Source organism: Primulina tabacum, chromosome 18 (genome assembly GCF_025594145.1).
Source record: "Primulina tabacum isolate GXHZ01 chromosome 18, ASM2559414v2, whole genome shotgun sequence".
Lineage (NCBI taxonomy): Eukaryota > Viridiplantae > Streptophyta > Magnoliopsida > Lamiales > Gesneriaceae > Primulina > Primulina tabacum.
In genome coordinates, this window is record NC_134567.1 from 17,162,957 (window position 1) to 17,182,150 (window position 19,194).

At 34.0% G+C, this 19,194-nt stretch overlaps 1 protein-coding gene across 1 annotated transcript; it reads left to right on the forward strand.

Annotated features, from left to right (window-relative positions):
- The first annotated feature begins 5,576 nt into the window (after positions 1-5,576).
- On the forward strand, positions 5,577-9,923 carry LOC142532325 (uncharacterized). The gene is made up of 7 exons (XM_075638643.1): positions 5,577-6,059; positions 6,120-6,971; positions 7,066-7,297; positions 7,463-7,578; positions 7,744-8,092; positions 8,533-8,829; positions 9,610-9,923. The coding sequence occupies exons 1-7, from the start codon at positions 5,577-5,579 to the stop codon at positions 9,921-9,923; spliced, it is 2,643 nt and encodes an 880-aa protein (XP_075494758.1).
- Positions 9,924-19,194: the final 9,271 nt, after the last annotated feature.

Genomic DNA, 19,194 nt, shown 5'->3' on the forward strand with positions numbered 1-19,194 from the left:
TACGGTCTAGAAAAGAAGACTGAATCGTCAAAGTAGATAGACGGGGAACTCTACCTCGAGGATATGTCTCTAGATCAAACCTCTGCATCTCAAACTGAAGAGGTCTCGGAATTACCAAATGAGCCATCACTGCGACTTTTCTGCTCGATGCATCTGCAACTACATTAGCTTTGCCCGAGTGGTAGCTAATGTCACAGTCATAGTCCTTCACTAGCTCCAACCAACGCCTCTGACGCATATTCAGCTCTTTCTGCGTAAAGAAGTACTTGAGGCTCTTATCGTCGATAAAGATCTGGCACTTCTCTCCGTACAAATAATGTCTCCAAATCTTCAAGGCAAATACTATGGCTGCCAACTCTAGATCGTGGGCAGGGTAATTCTTCTCATGGATCTTCAACTGACAAGAAGCATAAGCTATCACCTTCCCATGCTGCATCAACACTGCGCCTAAACCGAGCTTCGAAGCATCGGTATACAGAACAAAATCTCTGGGCCCTGACGGCATGGCCAATACTGTTGCTGAGATAAGAGCTTGCTTCAAGGTATCGAAGCTCTTCTGACACTCATCGCTCCACACAAATTTCGCATTCTTCTTTGTCAACGACGTGAGTGGAACTGCGATAGAGGAGAATCCCTGAATAAACTTCCGATAATATCCTGCTAGCCCAAGGAAACTCCGGATTTCTGATGCATTCTGCGGCACAACCCAATCTCTGACTGCTGCAACTTTCGCTGGGTCTACCACAATACCGCTGTTAGAAACAATGTGGCCTAAGAACGCCACCTTCTCTAACAAGAACTCACACTTACTGAACTTTGCGAATAGCTTGTGCTTTTGCAAGGTCTGCAATACTGAGGTCAGATGTCTGCTGTGCTCCTCATGATTCTTTGAGTAGACGAGAATGTCATCTATGAATACTATCACGAACTGATCAAGATATGGCTGAAATACGCGGTTCATGAGATCCATGAAGATCGCTGGCGTATTCGTCAAACCTTAAGGCATCACAAGGAACTCGAAGTGGCCATAACGAGTCCTAAAAGCAGTCTTGGGAACATCGTATTATATTATGTTTGTGTTTAATTTTCTTGGAACCATTATTTATGGTGGTTTCTTTTGTTTTACTTTTAGTTAAACAATATTACATAAACCAAGAATAAATCCTCAAGTCTTTACAAAATTTATAATTTGTAAACTTCATTCTTGCATTTGGTAATCTATAAATTAATAAATTTAAACTCAAAATAACCTCTCTGAGGATCGATCTCGTACTTACGAAATATATTACTTGCAGACAACCTACACTTGGGTGAATTATTATTTAAGTAGTAGCAAGTTTTTGGCGCCGTTGCCGGGAAGGTATAAATTAAGTTTATATTTGTCAATTATGTTTTATTTATAAGTATTGTGTTGTTTTTTTTTTTTTTGTATGAGTATTTGGAGTCGAAAAAAAAGTGGTAGACTTATTCGAATATCTGAAAATAATTTAAACATGGATGATAATTCAAATAATCAAGATAATAATGATAATAATAATAATAATAATAATAATCAAGAACATGATCAATTAGGAACACTTAGGCACCATATGAATCCTATTAGAACTAGTGTCCCATCTTGTTTAGTTTTTCCTCCTGATGCATCTAATTTCAACTTCAAACCTCAAATTATTCAACTTTTACCAAATTTTCATGGCTTAGATTCTGAAAATCCATATTTGCATCTAAGAGAATTTGAGGAAATTTGTAACACTTATAATGATCAAAATTGTGGCATTAATATAGTTCGATTAAAGCTTTTCCCTTTTTCTTTAAAAGATAAATCTAAAACATGGCTACAAAATTTAAGATCAAGTTAAATAAGATCATGGGAAGAAATGCAACAACAATTTCTCAAAAAGATTTTCTCTTCCCATAGAACAAACTCTTTTAAAAGACAAATTACAACTTTTTCTCAAAAACAAGGAGAAACGTTTTATCAATGTTGGGATAAGATATAAAGAATTACTTAATACATGCCTACATCATGGTTTTGAAACATGGAGAATAGTTTCTCACTTTTATGAAGGTCTAATACCTAAAGATAGGTAAATGATAGAATTCATGTGTAATGGAACTTTTGAAGATAAAAACCCAAATGAAGCTATAGAATATTTGGATTCATTAGCAGAAAATGCTCAAAATTGGGATAATATAGGCACAATAGAACCACCAACAACTAAAAACAATAATTCAACAAATGGAGCTGGTATCTATAATCTTAAAGATGATATAGATGTTCAAGCTAAACTTGCATCTTTAGCAAGAAAAATTGAGTCATTAGAAATGAAAAAGAGTGGTCAATTAAAAAGTATTCAAGAAATTGTTTGTCATATATGTGATACACATGATCATGCTACAAAAGATTGTCCAACATTACCTTCATTTAAAGAATGTCTCCATGAACAAGCAAATTATGTTAACAATTATAAAAAAACAATACTAGATCCATTTTCACCATCATATAATCCTGGATGGAAAAATCATCCTAATTTTAGTTGGAGGAATGATAATAATGCACAACCGTCACAACAATATTTTCAAATAACCAAAATCATCAAGGTTATATTCCTTATGTTACACCTCCAAGAAAAAACTTTGAAGATGTAATTCATGCATTTATCCAAAAGCAAGAGTCTATCAATATTCAAAACAGTCAATCTATGAGTGATTTGAAAGAAACTCTTGCAAAATTTGCATCTGCACTTAATATTCATGAAAAAAGAAAATTTCCATCTCAACCTCAACCTCATCCTAAAAATCAAAATCAAGAATTAAAAAATGAAAAAAATTGATCAAATAAAATATGTTATTACCCTTAGAAGTGGTAAAATAGTTAATGATCCATATAGTAATGAAAACAAGGATCATTTAAAATCAAAGAGTAAGGATGATAATCCTGATACTTTTGAGAATGATGATACCTTAAATTTTAAGAATAATATGGTGAATGATACATCATCTGAAATAGTAAATAAGTCAAATAAACATCCACCATTTCCTCATGCATTAACAAATCATAAAAAACAAAAAAGTGATTCTGATATCTACGAAGTTTTTAAACAATTGAAGATAAATATTCCATTATTAGATGCTATTAAACAAGTACCTTCTTATGCAAAATTTTTAAAATACTTATGTACTGTAAAGAGAAAATTGCATGTGAAGAAAAAAGCATTCTTGGCTTAACAAGTAAGTTATATTCTTCAAAATAATTCTATTTTAAAATATAAAGATCCTGGTTGTCCAACAATTTCATGTATTATTGGTGAAAATAAAATTAAAAAAACTTTGTTGGATTTGGGAGCAAGTGTGAATTTACTTCCTTATTCAGTTTATGAAAAACTTAATTTAGGAGAATTAAAACCCACTTCTGTTACTCTCTTACTGGCGGATAGGTCAATCAAAATACCTAGAGATATTGTAGAAGATGTGTTGGTTCAAGTTGATAAATTCATATATCCTGTAGATTTTATTTTTTTGGATACACAACCAATAGAAGTACATAATGAAATTCCAGTAATATTGGGACGACCATTTCTAGCAACTTCAAATGCTTTAATTAATTGTCGAAATGGAATAATGAAATTGTCTTTTGGAAATATGACTCTAGAACTTAATGTGTTCAATTTATGTAAACAACCAAGTATTAATGAAAATGAATATGATAATGAAATTGAAACAATTGTGGAAGAAAATATACAAGAAGAAAACTTAAATCAACAATCTGAAGTTTTTTCAATAGAAAGTTTTGAGTCTAAAAATAATTTTAAAGAAGATGATAATACAAAACTTGAATTAAAAGTTTTACCATTAAAATTGAAATATGTATTTTTTGGTAAAAATAAAACATTTTATGTTGTAATTTCTTCCACTCTTTTGCCAAATCAAGAAGAAGATTTGATTAAATTACTTAAAAAATATAAAAATGCAATTGGATGGACTTTGAAAGATATAAAAGGTATGAATCCTTTAATTTGTACACATAAAATTCACTTGAAAGAAAATGCTAAAACATATTAACAACCACAAAGAAGGTTAAATCCACATATGAAGGAAGTTGTTAAGAATGAAGTATTAAAATTATTAGACGCTGGAATTATCTATCCAATTTCAGATAGTAAATGGGTAAGTCCAACACAAGTAGTACCTAAAAAGTCCGGCATCACTGTTATAAAAAATGAAAAGGGAGAGTTATTACAAGCTAGGATTCCATCTAGTTGGCGTATGTTTATTGATTATAGAAAATTAAATGATGCAACTAGAAAAGATCATTTCCCACTACCATTTTTAGATCAAATTCTAGAAAAAGTAGCAGGAAATTCTTATTACTGTTTTCTTGATGGGTATTCGGGGTATTATCAAATACCTATATCATTAGAAGATCAAGAAAAAAATACTTTTACTTGTCCTTTCGGAACTTTTGCATTTAAAAGAATGCCATTTGGTTTATGTAATTGTAATATCCCGACCTTTTTGTCATGTTATAGTTTATAGTGTTATTTATGATTTATGGTGATAAGATATGGTTTTAAATATTTTAATGGTTATGGTGGAAATGATTATTGGTTATGGTTATGGATATTGTGATGGTTGTAAATATGTTTATTGGAATGATTGTTATATGGTCATTGTTTATGGTTATTGTTTTGGAATCATGTTCATAGTTGGTGATGATTATGGAAATGGATGGGTAGAATAGAAAGTTGATCTTATGCCAAATAGGAAATGGAAGCGCAGAAGCGGTATGAAAAATGTGGCAGTAGTTGTGGTTTTTAGCATAATATTTTGTATATTGATCCAATTGATGTTAGGCCACTTTCATTGGAAAGATAAGATATAATGCTATAACTTTCATGTTTTGAGTTTTGTTCAAATCATTAGGGGAGACGAGCCAAAAGTTGCCTGAAGTGTGTCATGTGTATTGTTGCTTCTGTATTGATACATGTTGGGAGATTGAGCATAACTTTTTATTCAGACCTTCAAATGACATGAGGCCAATTGGAGATGCAAGCCAAGACATAGAGCTACAACTTTCTTGTTTACCACTTTTCCAGATTATGAAGGGGAAGAAGTCATATAAAAGCCAATGGGAAAGACTTTTGATCATGTCACTTTTATTCTATTTTGGGTGAACATGAGAAGTTTAAATATTGTCATATTTTGTAAAATGAGTTGTGGGGTAAAACTTATGTTAGTTTGTGGATTTCTTTTGGGATACTACAAAAGTTAATGTTTATGTTAAATCATTTTTGAAAATGCTTTTGATGTAAATGGTTTATTGTTCTTTCCCGTGTAATTTTAAATGCTTCCGCGTATGTTTTTCTTTTTAATTTCAATGTCATGGGAGTGGGGTTGTTTCAATTGGTATCAGAGCGAAAGTTCTTCGGACCATATATTACTTCTTCTACCTAGGACAATCCAGTATGTTTTCGATCCTGCATCTATTGATTTTAACATTGAGAGTTGATTCCATTTCATTGCCATTGATGTATCCTTTCTTTCTATCTATGTTAAAGTGAGCAATTGTGTAGGATATGCCTCCCAAGAGAAAGAATATTGAAGGGGATGATAGGACCCCCGATAAGACTGCAAAAGTTGTAGATGAATTCAGTAAGTTATTGAAGGAGCAAGCGAAGGTCCATGGCGAACAAATTCAACAGTTATTGAGCATGCAAACTACGACCCAGGGTCGTGGCCAAGGAAGAGGTCAAGGCAGAACGGAAAATTCTGTTGAAGGTGCTTATGATCGTTTCAGACGTATGAACCCTCCTGATTTTATTGGAGGCCCTGATCCCTTAGTGGCTCTTGAATGGATCGAATCGTTGGAAGCCATATTCGATTATTTGAAGTTCACTGACCAAGAAAAGGTAAGTTGTGCTGTGTTTATGTTGGTCAAAGCTGCTCGTATCTGGTGGGAAGCCACCAAGGTGACAGTTAATGTTCAAGAATTAAAGTGGAACGAGTTTAAAGATTTATTCTACGCCAAATATTTCTCGAGCGAAGTAAAAGCCAAGAAGGTGAAGGAATTCCTGGAATTGAGGTAGGATGCTTTGTCTGTTACTGAATATACGTTGAAGTTTGAGAAAGGATGTGTTTTTGTTCCTTTTATTGCTGAGAACGATAAGGATAAAGGAGAACATTTCCTTCGGGGTTTGAAGCCAAAGATTCGAAGAGATGTTCATATGTCCAAGGTGGTCACATATCAAGATATCGTGGAGACAGCCTTGCTAGCTGAGCATGATGAGCAAGAGATAGAGAAAGAGAGGCAATTAAGAAGACAAACTTTCCAAGCTAGAGGACAAGGTACAAGTGCAAATGTTCGTGGTGGCCACAAAGGTAAGGGTAAGATAGAGCAGCGCTCTAAACCTCCTGTACCTTTTTCTGATACTGAACGACAGGTATGTCCTAAGTGTGGAAAGCCACACAAGGGTGAGTGTTTGGTGGGTAGTGGACGATGTTTTAGATGCAAGGAGATGAGGCACACGGCATTGAAATGTCCTCTCTCCTCAGGCAAAGGAAAAGTCCAAGGCAGAATTTTTTCTATGACGAAGGAAAGTGTTAATCCTGATTCTTCTGTGATATCAGGTAATATTTTAGTCTACGGCAAAGAAGCAATTACATTGATTGACACTGGTGCAACCCATTCTTTTATGTCTGAAGTGTTTATGCATTCTATATCTGTTGAACCTACTGTTATGCCATTACACTTCAATATTGTGTTGCCCTCTGGGGATGAAATTTGTGCCACTAATATTATCAAGGCATGTCCTATACAAGTGGGTAATAGATTACTGTTTGCTGATTTTATTGTTATTCTGATGGTTGCATTTGATGTTATTTTGGGGATGGATTGGTTATCTGCTTATCGTGCGGTCATTGATTGTGTGGGCAAGACGGTGAAATTTTTGGTCGATGATTATGATAGTGATGTATTTGTTGGTCTAGGCTTTTCGATTGGTATTCCTATTATTTCTTGCCTTCAAGCTAATAAGTTGTTGCACAAAGGTTGTATGGGTTTTCTAGATTCAGTGGTTGATGTGCGAAAGGAAAGTAATTTGCAATTACAGGATATCGATGTGGTTCAAGATTCCTGACGTGTTTGTTGATGATGTGCCTGGATTACCACCTGATCGAGAGGTGGAGTTTGTTATTGATTTAATTCCAGGTACAGCTCCAATTTCCAAGGCTCCATACAGAATGGCTCCTACTGAAATGAAAGAATTGAAGACTCAATTGCAGGAGCTATTAGATAAAGGTTTTATCCGACTTAGTTCCTCACTGTGGGGAGCTCCAGTTTTGTTCGTAAAGAAGAAAGATGGATCATTGCGATTATGTATTGACTACCGAGAACTCAACAAGGTAACCGTGAAGAACAAATATCCTTTGCCACGTATTGATGATCTCTTTAATCAATTGCAAGGAGCAGCAATATTTTCAAAGATTGACCTTCGGTCCGGTTACCATCAACTGAAAGTGAAAAAGGAGGACATACCAAAGACGGCGTTTAGAACGAGGTATGGCCATTATGAATTTTTGGTGATGTCGTTTGGGCTAACCAATGCTCCGTCCGTTTTTATGGATTTGATGAATCGTATCTTTAAGCCGTATTTGGATACTTTTGTCATTGTTTTCATTGACGACATCTTGATCTACTCAAAGACATGAGAACTTCATCGTGAGCATTTGAGGATTTTGTTGCAGCTGTTGAGGGATAAGCAATTGTATGCCAAGTTAAAGAAATGTGAGTTCTGGTTGGAGCAGGTGGCATTTTTGGGCCACATCGTTTCGAATGAAGGAATATCTGTTGATCCATCCAAAGTTGATTCCATTAAGCAATGGTCCATTCCAAAGACAATTTCAGAGGTAAGAAGTTTTCTTGGTTTGGCAGGATATTACAGACGTTTCATAGCAGACTTTTCGAAGATGGCTTTGCCATTAACGAGTTTGACAAGGAAGGCAACAAAGTTCGAATGGACCATTGAGTGTCAACGAGCATTTCAAACATTGAAAGATAAGTTAACGTTTGCCCCTGTATTAGTACTTCCTTGTGGTACTCAATATTTTGTTGTATATACAGATGCTTCAAAGCAGGGGTTAGGTGCAGTACTGATGCAGCGTGGGAAAGTGATAGCATATGCTTCTCGTCAGTTGAAGGAATACGAGAAGAATTATCCCACTCATGACTTGGAGTTGGCGGCAGTGGTTTTTGCTTTAAAGATTTGGCGACACTACCTTTATGGTGAGAAATGTGAAATATTTACAGATCACAAAAGTTTGAGTTATTTATTTTCGCAGAAGGAATTGAATATGCGGCAGCGGAGATGGTTGGAACTGGTAAAGGATTATGATTGCACCATTAGCTATCATCCTGGTAAAGCTAATGTGGTTGCGGATGCTTTGAGTCGCAAATCAAGTTCATTATTGGGTTCCATGATTTCTAAACCTTTGTTTTTGATTTGCAAAGAAATGAGATCAATTTGGTATCTTTAGGTACAGTTGCTCGATTATCTGCACTAATTCTCCACTCAACCTTATTTGATCGAATTTTGAAGGAACAACAGCTGGACACTCAATTATTAGAGTTGAAGAGAAAAAGTGATCTGACAGGAGTTTCAGAGTTTGGGTCGAATCGTGATGGGTTATTGACCTTTCGAGGTAGAATATGTGTTTCTATAGGTGATGACATTCGAAAAGATGTACTTCTTGAAGCTCATACAGTGCCATATTCTATACATCCTGGTAGTACCAAGATGTATCAAGACCTTCGACGTCTATACTGGTGGCCAGGTATGAAGAAAGATATCATGTTATTTGTTTCTGAATGTCTAACCTGTCAGCAGGTTAAGATTGAGCACCAGAGACCACCGGGATTGTTGCAATCCTTGCCTATACCGCAATGGAAGTGGGAGCACATAACTATGGATTTTGTTGTTGGGTTACCAAGGACGCAGAAAGGTTTCAATTCTATTTGGGTGATCGTGGATCGATTGACCAAGTCATCTCATTTTCTTCATGTCAAGACGACGTATTCTATGAATCAATATGCTGAGGCTTATATTCAGGAAATTGTGAAATTTCATGGAATACCGGTATCGATAGTTTCAGATCGTGATCCAAGGTTTACATCAGAATTTTGGAAGAGTTTGCATAGAGCCTTGGGAACGAAATTGGCTTTTAGTACCGCCTACCATCCTCAAAGCGATGGTCAATCAGAAAGGGTTATCCAAATTCTTGAAGATATGCTAAGGGCTTGTACGATTGATTTCCCGGGAAGTTGGGATTCCAAGTTGCCTTTGGTGGAGTTCACGTATAATAACAGCTACCAGTCTTCTATAGGCATGGCACCTTATGAAGCTTTATATGGAAGAAAGTGCCGATCTCCTTTGTTTTGGGAAGAGGTAGGTGAAAGGAAGATGTTGGGCCCGGAGTTGGTTCAACAAACAGCAGATGTTGTGGCATTGATCCAAGAACGAATGAGGACCGCTCAGTCTCGATAGAAGAGTTATGCCGATGTTCGACGACGACCTTTAGCATTCGAGATTGGTGATCATGTATTCATTAAGATAGCTCCTCTCAAGGGAGTTATGCGATTTGGCAAGAAAGGTAAGTTAAGTCCTCGATATATTGGGCCATTTGAAATTTTTGATAAGATTGGAGACCGAGCCTATCGTCTTGCATTGCCACCGGACTTGGATCGAGTTCACAACGTATTTCATGTTTCTATGGTACGTAAGTACCTTTCTAATCCATCTCATGTCCTTCGGTATGATTCATTGGATCCTTTGCCTAACCTAAGCTACGAGGAAATGCCGGTTCAAATTCTTGATCGCAAAGTTAAAGTGTTGAGAAATAAAGAAATTGGCCTTGTCAAAGTTCTTTGAAGGAATCATGTTATTGAAGAGGCAACATGGGAACCGGAAGAGGAGATGAAACATCGTTATCCAACTTTATTCGACGGTAAGCAAATTTCGGGGACGAAATTTTTATAAGGAGGGGAGATTGTAATATCCCGACCTTTTTGTCATGTTATAGTTTATAGTGTTATTTATGATTTATGGTGATAAGATATGGTTTTAAATATTTTAATGGTTATGGTGGAAATGATTATTGGTTATGGTTATGGATATTGTGATGGTTGTAAATATGTTTATTGGAATGATTGTTATATGGTCATTGTTTATGGTTATTGTTTTGGAATCATGTTCATAGTTGGTGATGATTATGGAAGTGGATGGGTAGAATAGAAAGTTGATCTTATGCCAAATAGGAAATGGAAGCGCAGAAACGGTATGAAAAATGTGGCAGTAGTTGTGGTTTTTAGCATAATATTTTGTATATTGATCCAATTGATGTTAGGCCACTTTCATTGGAAAGATAAGATATAAGGCTATAACTTTCATGGTTTGAGTTTTGTTCAAATCATTAGGGGAGATGAGCCAAAAGTTGCCTGAAGTGTGTCATGTGTATTGTTGCTTCTGTATTGATACATGTTGGGAGATTGAGCATAACTTTTTATTCAGACCTTCAAATGACATGAGGCCAATTGGAGATGCAAGCCAAGACATAGAGCTACAACTTTCTTGTTTACCACTTTTCCAGATTATGAAGGGGAAGAAGTCATATAAAAGCCAATGGGAAATACTTTTGATCATGTCACTTTTATTCTATTTTGGGTGAACATGAGAAGTTTAAATATTGTCATATTTTGTAAAATGAGTTATGGGGTAAAACTTATGTTAGTTTGTGGATTTCTTTTGGTATACTACAAAAGTTAATGTTTATGTTAAATCATTTTTGAAAATGCTTTTGATGTAAATGATTTATTGTTCTTTCCCGTGTAATTTTAAATGCTTCCACGTATGTTTTTCTTTTTAATTTCAATGTCATGGGAGTGGGGTTGTTTCTGTAATGCTCCGGCTACTTTTCAAATATGCATGTTAAGTATTTTCAGTGATATGATTGAAGAATATGTAGAAGTTTTTATGGATGATATAACTGTTTTTGGAAACTCATTTGAAAATTGTCTTCAAAATCTAGAAGAAGTATTAAAAAGATGTGAAGAAAAAAATCTTGTTTTGAATTGGGAAAAATGTCATTATATGGTTAAATTTGGGATTGTTTTAGGACATGTGATATCTGAAAAAGGAATTGAAGTTGATAAAGCCAAAGTTGATGTTATTGCTAATTTAACATCACCAAAAACGGTCAAAGAAGTTCGATCATTCTTGGGTCATGCAGGATTTTATAGAAGGTTTATAAAAAATTTCAGCATAATATCTAAACCAATTTCAAATCTTTTAACAAAAGATACACAATTTGAATGGACTCAGAAATGTGAAAATTCTTTTAAAAAAATTATTAATCTTTTAGTTACATCACCTATTTTACAACCTCCAGATTGGTCTTTACCATTTGAATTAATGTGTGATGCAAGTGATTATGCTATAGGAGCTGTGTTAGGACAAAGAAAAGAAGGAAAACCTTATGCAATCTATTATGCTAGTAAAACCTTAAATAATGCCCAAATAAATTATTCAACTATTGAAAAAGAATTACTTTCAGTAGTATTTGCATTAGATAAGTTTCGATCTTATTTAATTGGTTCTACTACTATTGTTTACACCGATCATTCTGCCATAAAATATTTATCAAATAAACAAGATGCTAAGCCAAGATTAATACGGTGGATTTTATTGTTACAAGAATTTGATATTAAAATTAAAGATAAAAAAGGAAAAAAAATATTGTATCCGATCATTTATCTAGAATAATGACTGAATCATCTCATAATGAAATACCAATAAATGAAAATTTTCCAGATGATCAGTTGTTTTATGCTACTATTATGCTCTGGTTTGCTAACATTGTAAATTTTTTTGTGACAAATAAAATGCATTCTCATTGGAATTCACAGGATAAGAATAAATTCTTGATAGAAGTTAAAAAATTTTATTGGGATGATCCTTACTTATTTAAGTATTGTCCTGACCAAATTTTTCGACGATGCATACCCGATAATGAAGTAAGTAATGTTATTAAATTTTGTCATTCTGAAGCATGTGGAGGTCATTTTTCATCCAATAAAACAGCTACAAAAATCTTACAATGTGGATTTTATTGGCCGTCTTTATTCAGAGATACGCATTTATTTTGCAAATCTTGTGAAAACTGTCAGAAGATGGGATCAATTTCAAAACGAAACATGATGCCTTTAAATCCAATCATAATTATTGAAATATTTGATAGTTGGGGGATAGATTTTATGGGTCCATTTCCATTATCTTTTGGATATACGTACATTTTAGTCGATGTTGATTATGTTTCAAAATGGATTGAAGCAATTGCATGTAGAACTAATGATCGTAAAGTTGTTATAAAATTTTTAAAAGAAAATATTTTTAGCCGATTTGAAATACCTAGAGCAATAATTAGTGATGGGGGAAGTCATTTTATAAATAAATCATTTTCTTCTTTGTTAAGAAAATATGGCATTACACATAAAGTTTCTACCCCATATCATCCTCAAAGTAATGGTCAAGTTGAACTTACAAATAGAGAATAAAACAAATTTTAGAAAAAACAGTTAATCCAAATCGAAAAGATTGGTCTTTAAGATTAACTGATGCATTATGGGCATATAGAACTGCATTTAAAACATCATTAGGGATGTCACCATATAGGTTAGTTTTTGGTAAGCATTGTCATTTACCGGTTGAACTTGAACATAAAGCTTATTGGGCAATTAAAGCATTTAATATTAATTTAGATGATGCATCTAAATTAAGAAAATTGCAAATAAATGAACTTGAAGAATTAAGAAATGATGCATATGAAATTTCAAAGATTTATAAAGATAAAACTAAAGCCTTTCATGATAAAAATATTATGAGAAAGTCATTTGAAATTGGACAAAAAGTTTTGCCTTATAATTCTCGTTTGCATTTATTTTCAGGTAAACTAAGATCGAGGTGGTCAGGACCATTTATAGTCAAATTTGTTTATCCTCATGGTGTTGTTGATATTGAAAATCCTAAAAATAATGACGTGTTTAAAGTTAATGGGCAAAGACTTAAGCCTTTTATAGAAAATAAAATTCTTAATAATGAGTTTATGCCTTTATATGATCCACAATAGTTGTTTGATATTTTCATTTTGTTTTGCAGATTCTAATTCATTTCCCGGTTAAGTGGCGGATAACGGTACTCCGTGACTGTTTAAGTCGGTTTCTTCAGTTTTCCAAAAATAATTGAAATATATATAATAATAATAATATGGATGCGTGTATTCTGAATCTTCGTAAATATTTTGCTTGTTTACCTGATAATGCGTTGAAAAAAATTTATACAGCTAGATGTGAGCGGCTAAGGTTGATGATGTCATATGGCATACCGAATGATGTCCGTTTGATAATTGAAGCAAAAGTCCGATTGGTTGGGGAAGCAAGTGAATTAATAATAAGACACATGCCAGGTTTTGGTAAAAGCACATATGCCAAAAAGCGAAGAGCTAAACGTATAGGTGGATGTCATAAATGTGCAAGGTGGACTTGTAAGGGAAAATGCAAAAATGTTGGAATGACATCAATTAATAGAGAAGATAAAATTTTATTCATTAAGAATGGTCTGAGTAAAGAGCCTTTGGATAATTTTCTAGAGGTTCTTGATACGCATTCTAGTGGGTACGTGCAAAATGAACTTCTTAAACTATGGTGGCAATTTCAACAGGAGGAATATCAATATGGACGGTGGAATCAGCCTTACAAAGATCCTACTGTAGTAACGCATGTCTATTTAGATAAGTAAATATATATACACAATTTCGTCTTGGGAATCTGATGTTAAAAGACCATGTTTGCCAATTTATAAGAAAATTGGATGAGAAGCATATCCTCGACTCATAGAAGGCGTTGAAGCCGTTACTGAACGTAAAATCAGAGGAAGATGTGAGCCACAATCATAACTACGCTGTATATATTTGTTTTAATTTTGTCATTTTTATTTTCTTTTAATAATAATAATTTCCTGTTCAAATATTGATTTTTGGCATGTTACGCTTATAAATTCATATGCTGTGATCTAACAATTACAAAAAAAAAACATATTTCTCAACATGTTAACGTCCACGGTAAGTAAAATCAAAAATATTTGTGTATTTTGTGGATCTAGTGCAGGTAAAGATTCAATTTATGAAGAAGTAGCAGAAAATCTTGGAATAACACTTGCTAAAAAAAAGATTCATTTGGTATATGGTGGTGGTGAAGTTGGCCTCATGGGAAAAGTTGCAAAAGCTGCGCATGCAGGTGGAAGTGAAGTTTTAGGCATTATTCCGATTACCTTAGCCAATCTTACAGGACCAACAATAGGAGAAGAAATGAAAGTGGACAACATGTATGAACGAATTACTCAAATGATTGAACATTCAGATGCTTTCATTGCTTTGCCAGGAGGTTTCGGTACTTTGGAAGAAGTATTTCATACTGTTTGTTGGGCACAATTAAATATCCACAATAAGCCAATTGGTTTGTTAAATGTTAAAAATTATTATGATAAACTTTTATCGTTTCTTGATGATGTTGTGGAACAGGGATTTATTTCATTAGCTTCGCGAAGGATGTTAGTTTCTGCTACAAGTGAAGGTGAACTTATTGATTTAACATCCAAAAGTAAGGAAAAAAAATTAATGTGATGCTAAACTTGTGATTCAACGGTATGTTTTAATGTTTTTCTTTAAGGTATGAATAATTTCTTCTTCTTCTCCTCTTAGTTTTTTATATAAAAATTAAAATATATACTTATATATAGTAATAATAATAATAATTTTTAGTTCAATGTCGAGTAAGGTGTCAGTAAAATGCACCTGAGACGCATTAGTTAATAATTATTGGAAAATCATAATACACTAGATTTTAATATTCATTATATTCAAAATACAGACTAAAAGAAAAATTAGTTTTTCATATGTACCAATTTATATATATATTTTGATCAATTAATATAAAATATATAATAGATGTGTTCATATATATATATATATATATAATTGTATGTGTTTTCAAATAAAATAATTTCTAAAATTTTTATGAGAATATAGTTAAAAGATATGGTTTGTATGGTTGTTAACATGTATAATTGAAAGAATTCTTTTGTAAATGTATAATATATACTCACACATCTTTTGTGCAAATATCAAAAGGAGGACAAATTTACTTTTACTATGACCAGCATATAGTAAAAAAATCATAACTATTTCAATATTTAACCAAATGAGGTGAACCAAGTGGCCAAATTCATCTACAGACAATTCCCTACATGTTTGCCGTTTTGAGCAGAGTCAAATTCGGTGATTAAAGTCGTGGAACAAAGCATTGAAAGAAGGGACATGGAATTGAACTTGGAGGAGACAAAGAATACTATTGCAACTACATGGCATTAATAAAAATTTTGACCATTTCTCTCATTTGGCCTATAAATAGAGGCCTTGTGCTAGCTTGAGAATCATTCTTTCTCATTGTAAAATATAGTGTGAGTGTGTATCAAAGTTCTAAGTTCCAATATATTTTCTTTCATGTTCTCAACTATGAGTGATTATTTTAGTGTTGATCAAAAGTAAGCTTATAGTAAACTAAATCTATTATGTCAAGGTGAAGAGGATGCATTCTTGGTGAAGTAAGATTATTTATATTTTGTATATTCTTTCTTTATTTCTTTTCATTTAGCTAACTTATTTTTATTGTAGGTATAAAAATGAATTATTTGTTATCAATTTACATCAAATGCTTGATACAATTAAAGTGGTTATCTTGATTTGTTGTTTAATTTTGATACAATAAATATTTCATCACTTATTATTATATATATATATATATATATATATATATATTTATATAATAATATCATAATATTTCATTTAGACGATATTGTGGGGACCCGGACGTTAATTCATTCCTTAATCGTCTTTAGGAATAATTCAAACAATTATAATAAACAGGGTCTAAATTTTTTTTTTTAAAATACAAAGCGGAAACGTAATGTAATTCAATTCAAATTACATATTAAATATAACATACAATTCTTGTGTTATCTACAAGAATTCAACTAGGTTCAACTATATATCAGTGCTGAATCCTAAGTTGCTTCGAAGCCCGGATCTTCACGCTATCTAGTCCAGCCTCGTTCTCTTCTTGACCCTGATCATATCCCACCTGTTGCCATGCACACATACAAACAAGACAACAGCCGGATAACTCCGGTGAGAATTACATTCTCAGTATAAATCATGTATACATGCAATCATAAAAACAATATAAAAGCATATAACAGATATGTCTAATATGTATTCAAATCAGAATATAAATCCATATCAAAAATAAATCCTATTCTAAACATGTACCATCATCAGGAACATAACTCGTCATGTACCATATTCAGGAACATAATCAACATAACTCAATATAAACTGTCAATTAGACTCATGACTCCATATTTAAGACTAGACTCAATCCTAGTCTAGGGATCCCGGTTTCCAGAAGTTGGCATTCCCATATCGACCAACAGTAATAGAAAAGACTCCAGTTCTATCCACGTCGATAGGGTATCGATCACCAGTAATAGAAGAAGCTCTGATTCTATCCACATCGATATAGTACCGATCACCAGTAATAGAAGAAGCCACATTTCTATCCACATCGATAGCCAATCATCCGGTGACAGACTTTGGTACTATCGCCAATACACTATCTTGTGACATCGTGCAATGTGCCCGTGGCGATCCCACCACTATCAGGCACTTCTGTCACAAGATTACTCGTCTAATACCTGCTGTCTATAAATCAAGAGAACAAGTACATCAATCAAATCAATACAATAAGGTAAAGTATGTGATTTAGGGAAACTCAGGCCAAACCTCACTCGAGTTGTGCAATCCCAACTCAACATTAATTTATACCTTTGTCTTCTCGATCTGACGAAGTCGAAATCTCGAAGTCAAATCTGTCCATATCAATCTGAAATACAATATCGCATAGGCACAATCTCAATATGCAACTCAATTCAAAATCTATCCTGATCAATACTCAAATCACACATAATCTGATCGATATCGACTCAAGATACAATCTAATCCATATCAACGATGTCACGATATGATCGAAGTCACTACTAAATCTGATCAATATCAATCTACTGAGGTTTCGACGACATAACAATACAGTCTCGATAACCCCGTAAATCCCAACATCTCAGAAATAATACCAGAACTCATAATCAATACCGGTATAACTTATAATTTCAATGATAATGCAAATCTGATATCGAATTTCAGTCAAATCGATCCCGAAAATCATAACAATTACAGAAATAGTCTGTTCTTTAATCTGACTTCAATTATACGATGTCTACTGTATCAGAAACACCATATATGATTCCTATTCAATTCTGACAATATCTTAATTTCAAATCATATCTAAACGTAACAAAACTTACGTCCTGTAGAAGCCTGCGTCGATAAGAACACGGTACTGTGTCCAGATTCAAAATCAGACGGGCGGATCGAAATCTAAAGGCGTAAGAATTCTTCAATTCTTTCTCGTGCTTCCTTTTCTTCGTTTGATATGAATTTTGAAGGCGTGATACGTATATATATATCAGCTGCATGTTAATGATACGTGTCATCATTCTCTATGATTTTCAGTCGGCGCTCGGGCGGTTATAAACTACCGCTCGGGCGCCGAACACTCTGCCCGGTACTCGGCTTGTTATCCATTGGCGCTCGGGCGGTACTTTTCTTCCGCTCGGGCGCCACAGGTTCTGCCCGAATGGTATTCTTATTGAACACTGGCGCTCGGGCGGTCATTTCCCACCGCTCGGGCGCCAACAGTTCTGGCCAAACATTGTACTTTTCATATGTTTTGCCCAGTCTGGTCTCGGAATGGCCCGGCTATAATCACCTCAGTTCATAATCAATAAATCATCTAAGATTACAATAGTCAAATTCTCGGGCATTACAGATAGCGTGGCTCTGCCGGTTGTTCTAAATGAAATATTATGATTTAATACTAACATCTAACAATCTAACATTTACTTTATCGCAACTAACTTTTATTTTTCGCATCTAACTTTTACTTTCTCGCAACTAACTTTTACTTTTCCGCAACTAACATTTACTTTATCGCAACTAACTTTTACTTTACCGCAACTAACTTATTAAATCAATATATTTCATTTAGGCAATAGCGTGGCTCTGCCGGTTGTTCTAAATGAAATATAATGATTTAATTTAACATTTACTTTATGCAATTATTTATTTATATAGTTATAATTATAATCATAGGTACCATATATAAAATATAGGTTAATTCGGTATTTTCTATAGTGGGAACTATATTATATTATGTTTGTGTTTAATTTTCTTGGAACCATTATTTATGATGGTTTCTTTTGTTTTACTTTTAGTCAAACAATATTACATAAACCAAGAATAAATCCTCAAGTCTTGACAAAATTTATAATTTGTAAACTTCATTCTTGCATTTGGTAATCTATAAATTAATAAATTTAAACTCAAAATAACCTCTCTGAGGATCGATCTCGTACTTATGAAATATATTACTTGCAGACAACCTACACTTGGGTGAATTATTATTTAAGTAGTAGCAATTCGCCATATACTTCCTCAGCATAGAGACATGGAACACGTTGTGTACTCCGGCCAGATTCGACGGAAGAGCAACATGATAAGCTAGCGTCCCAACCCTGTCGAGTATCTCAAATGGTCCGATGAATCTCGGACTGAGCTTTCCTTTCTTCCCAAATCGTATGACACCCTTCGTAGGTGCTATCTTCACGAAAACATGGTCGCCAACGGCAAACTCTAGATCTCTCCTCCTCTGATCTGCATAACTCTTCTGTCGACTCTGAGCAGTCCTCATCCTATCACGGATCTTGACTACTATGTCGGTAGTCTGCTGAACAATCTTCGGACCCAATTCTGATCTCTCACCTACTTCATCCCAATGAATAGGCGATCTGCACTTACGACCGTACAATGCTTCATATGGAGCCATACCTATAGACGACTGAAAACTGTTGTTATAGGTGAACTCAACCAATGGCAGTTCCGACTCCCAACTCCCTGAGAAATCGAGGACACATGCAC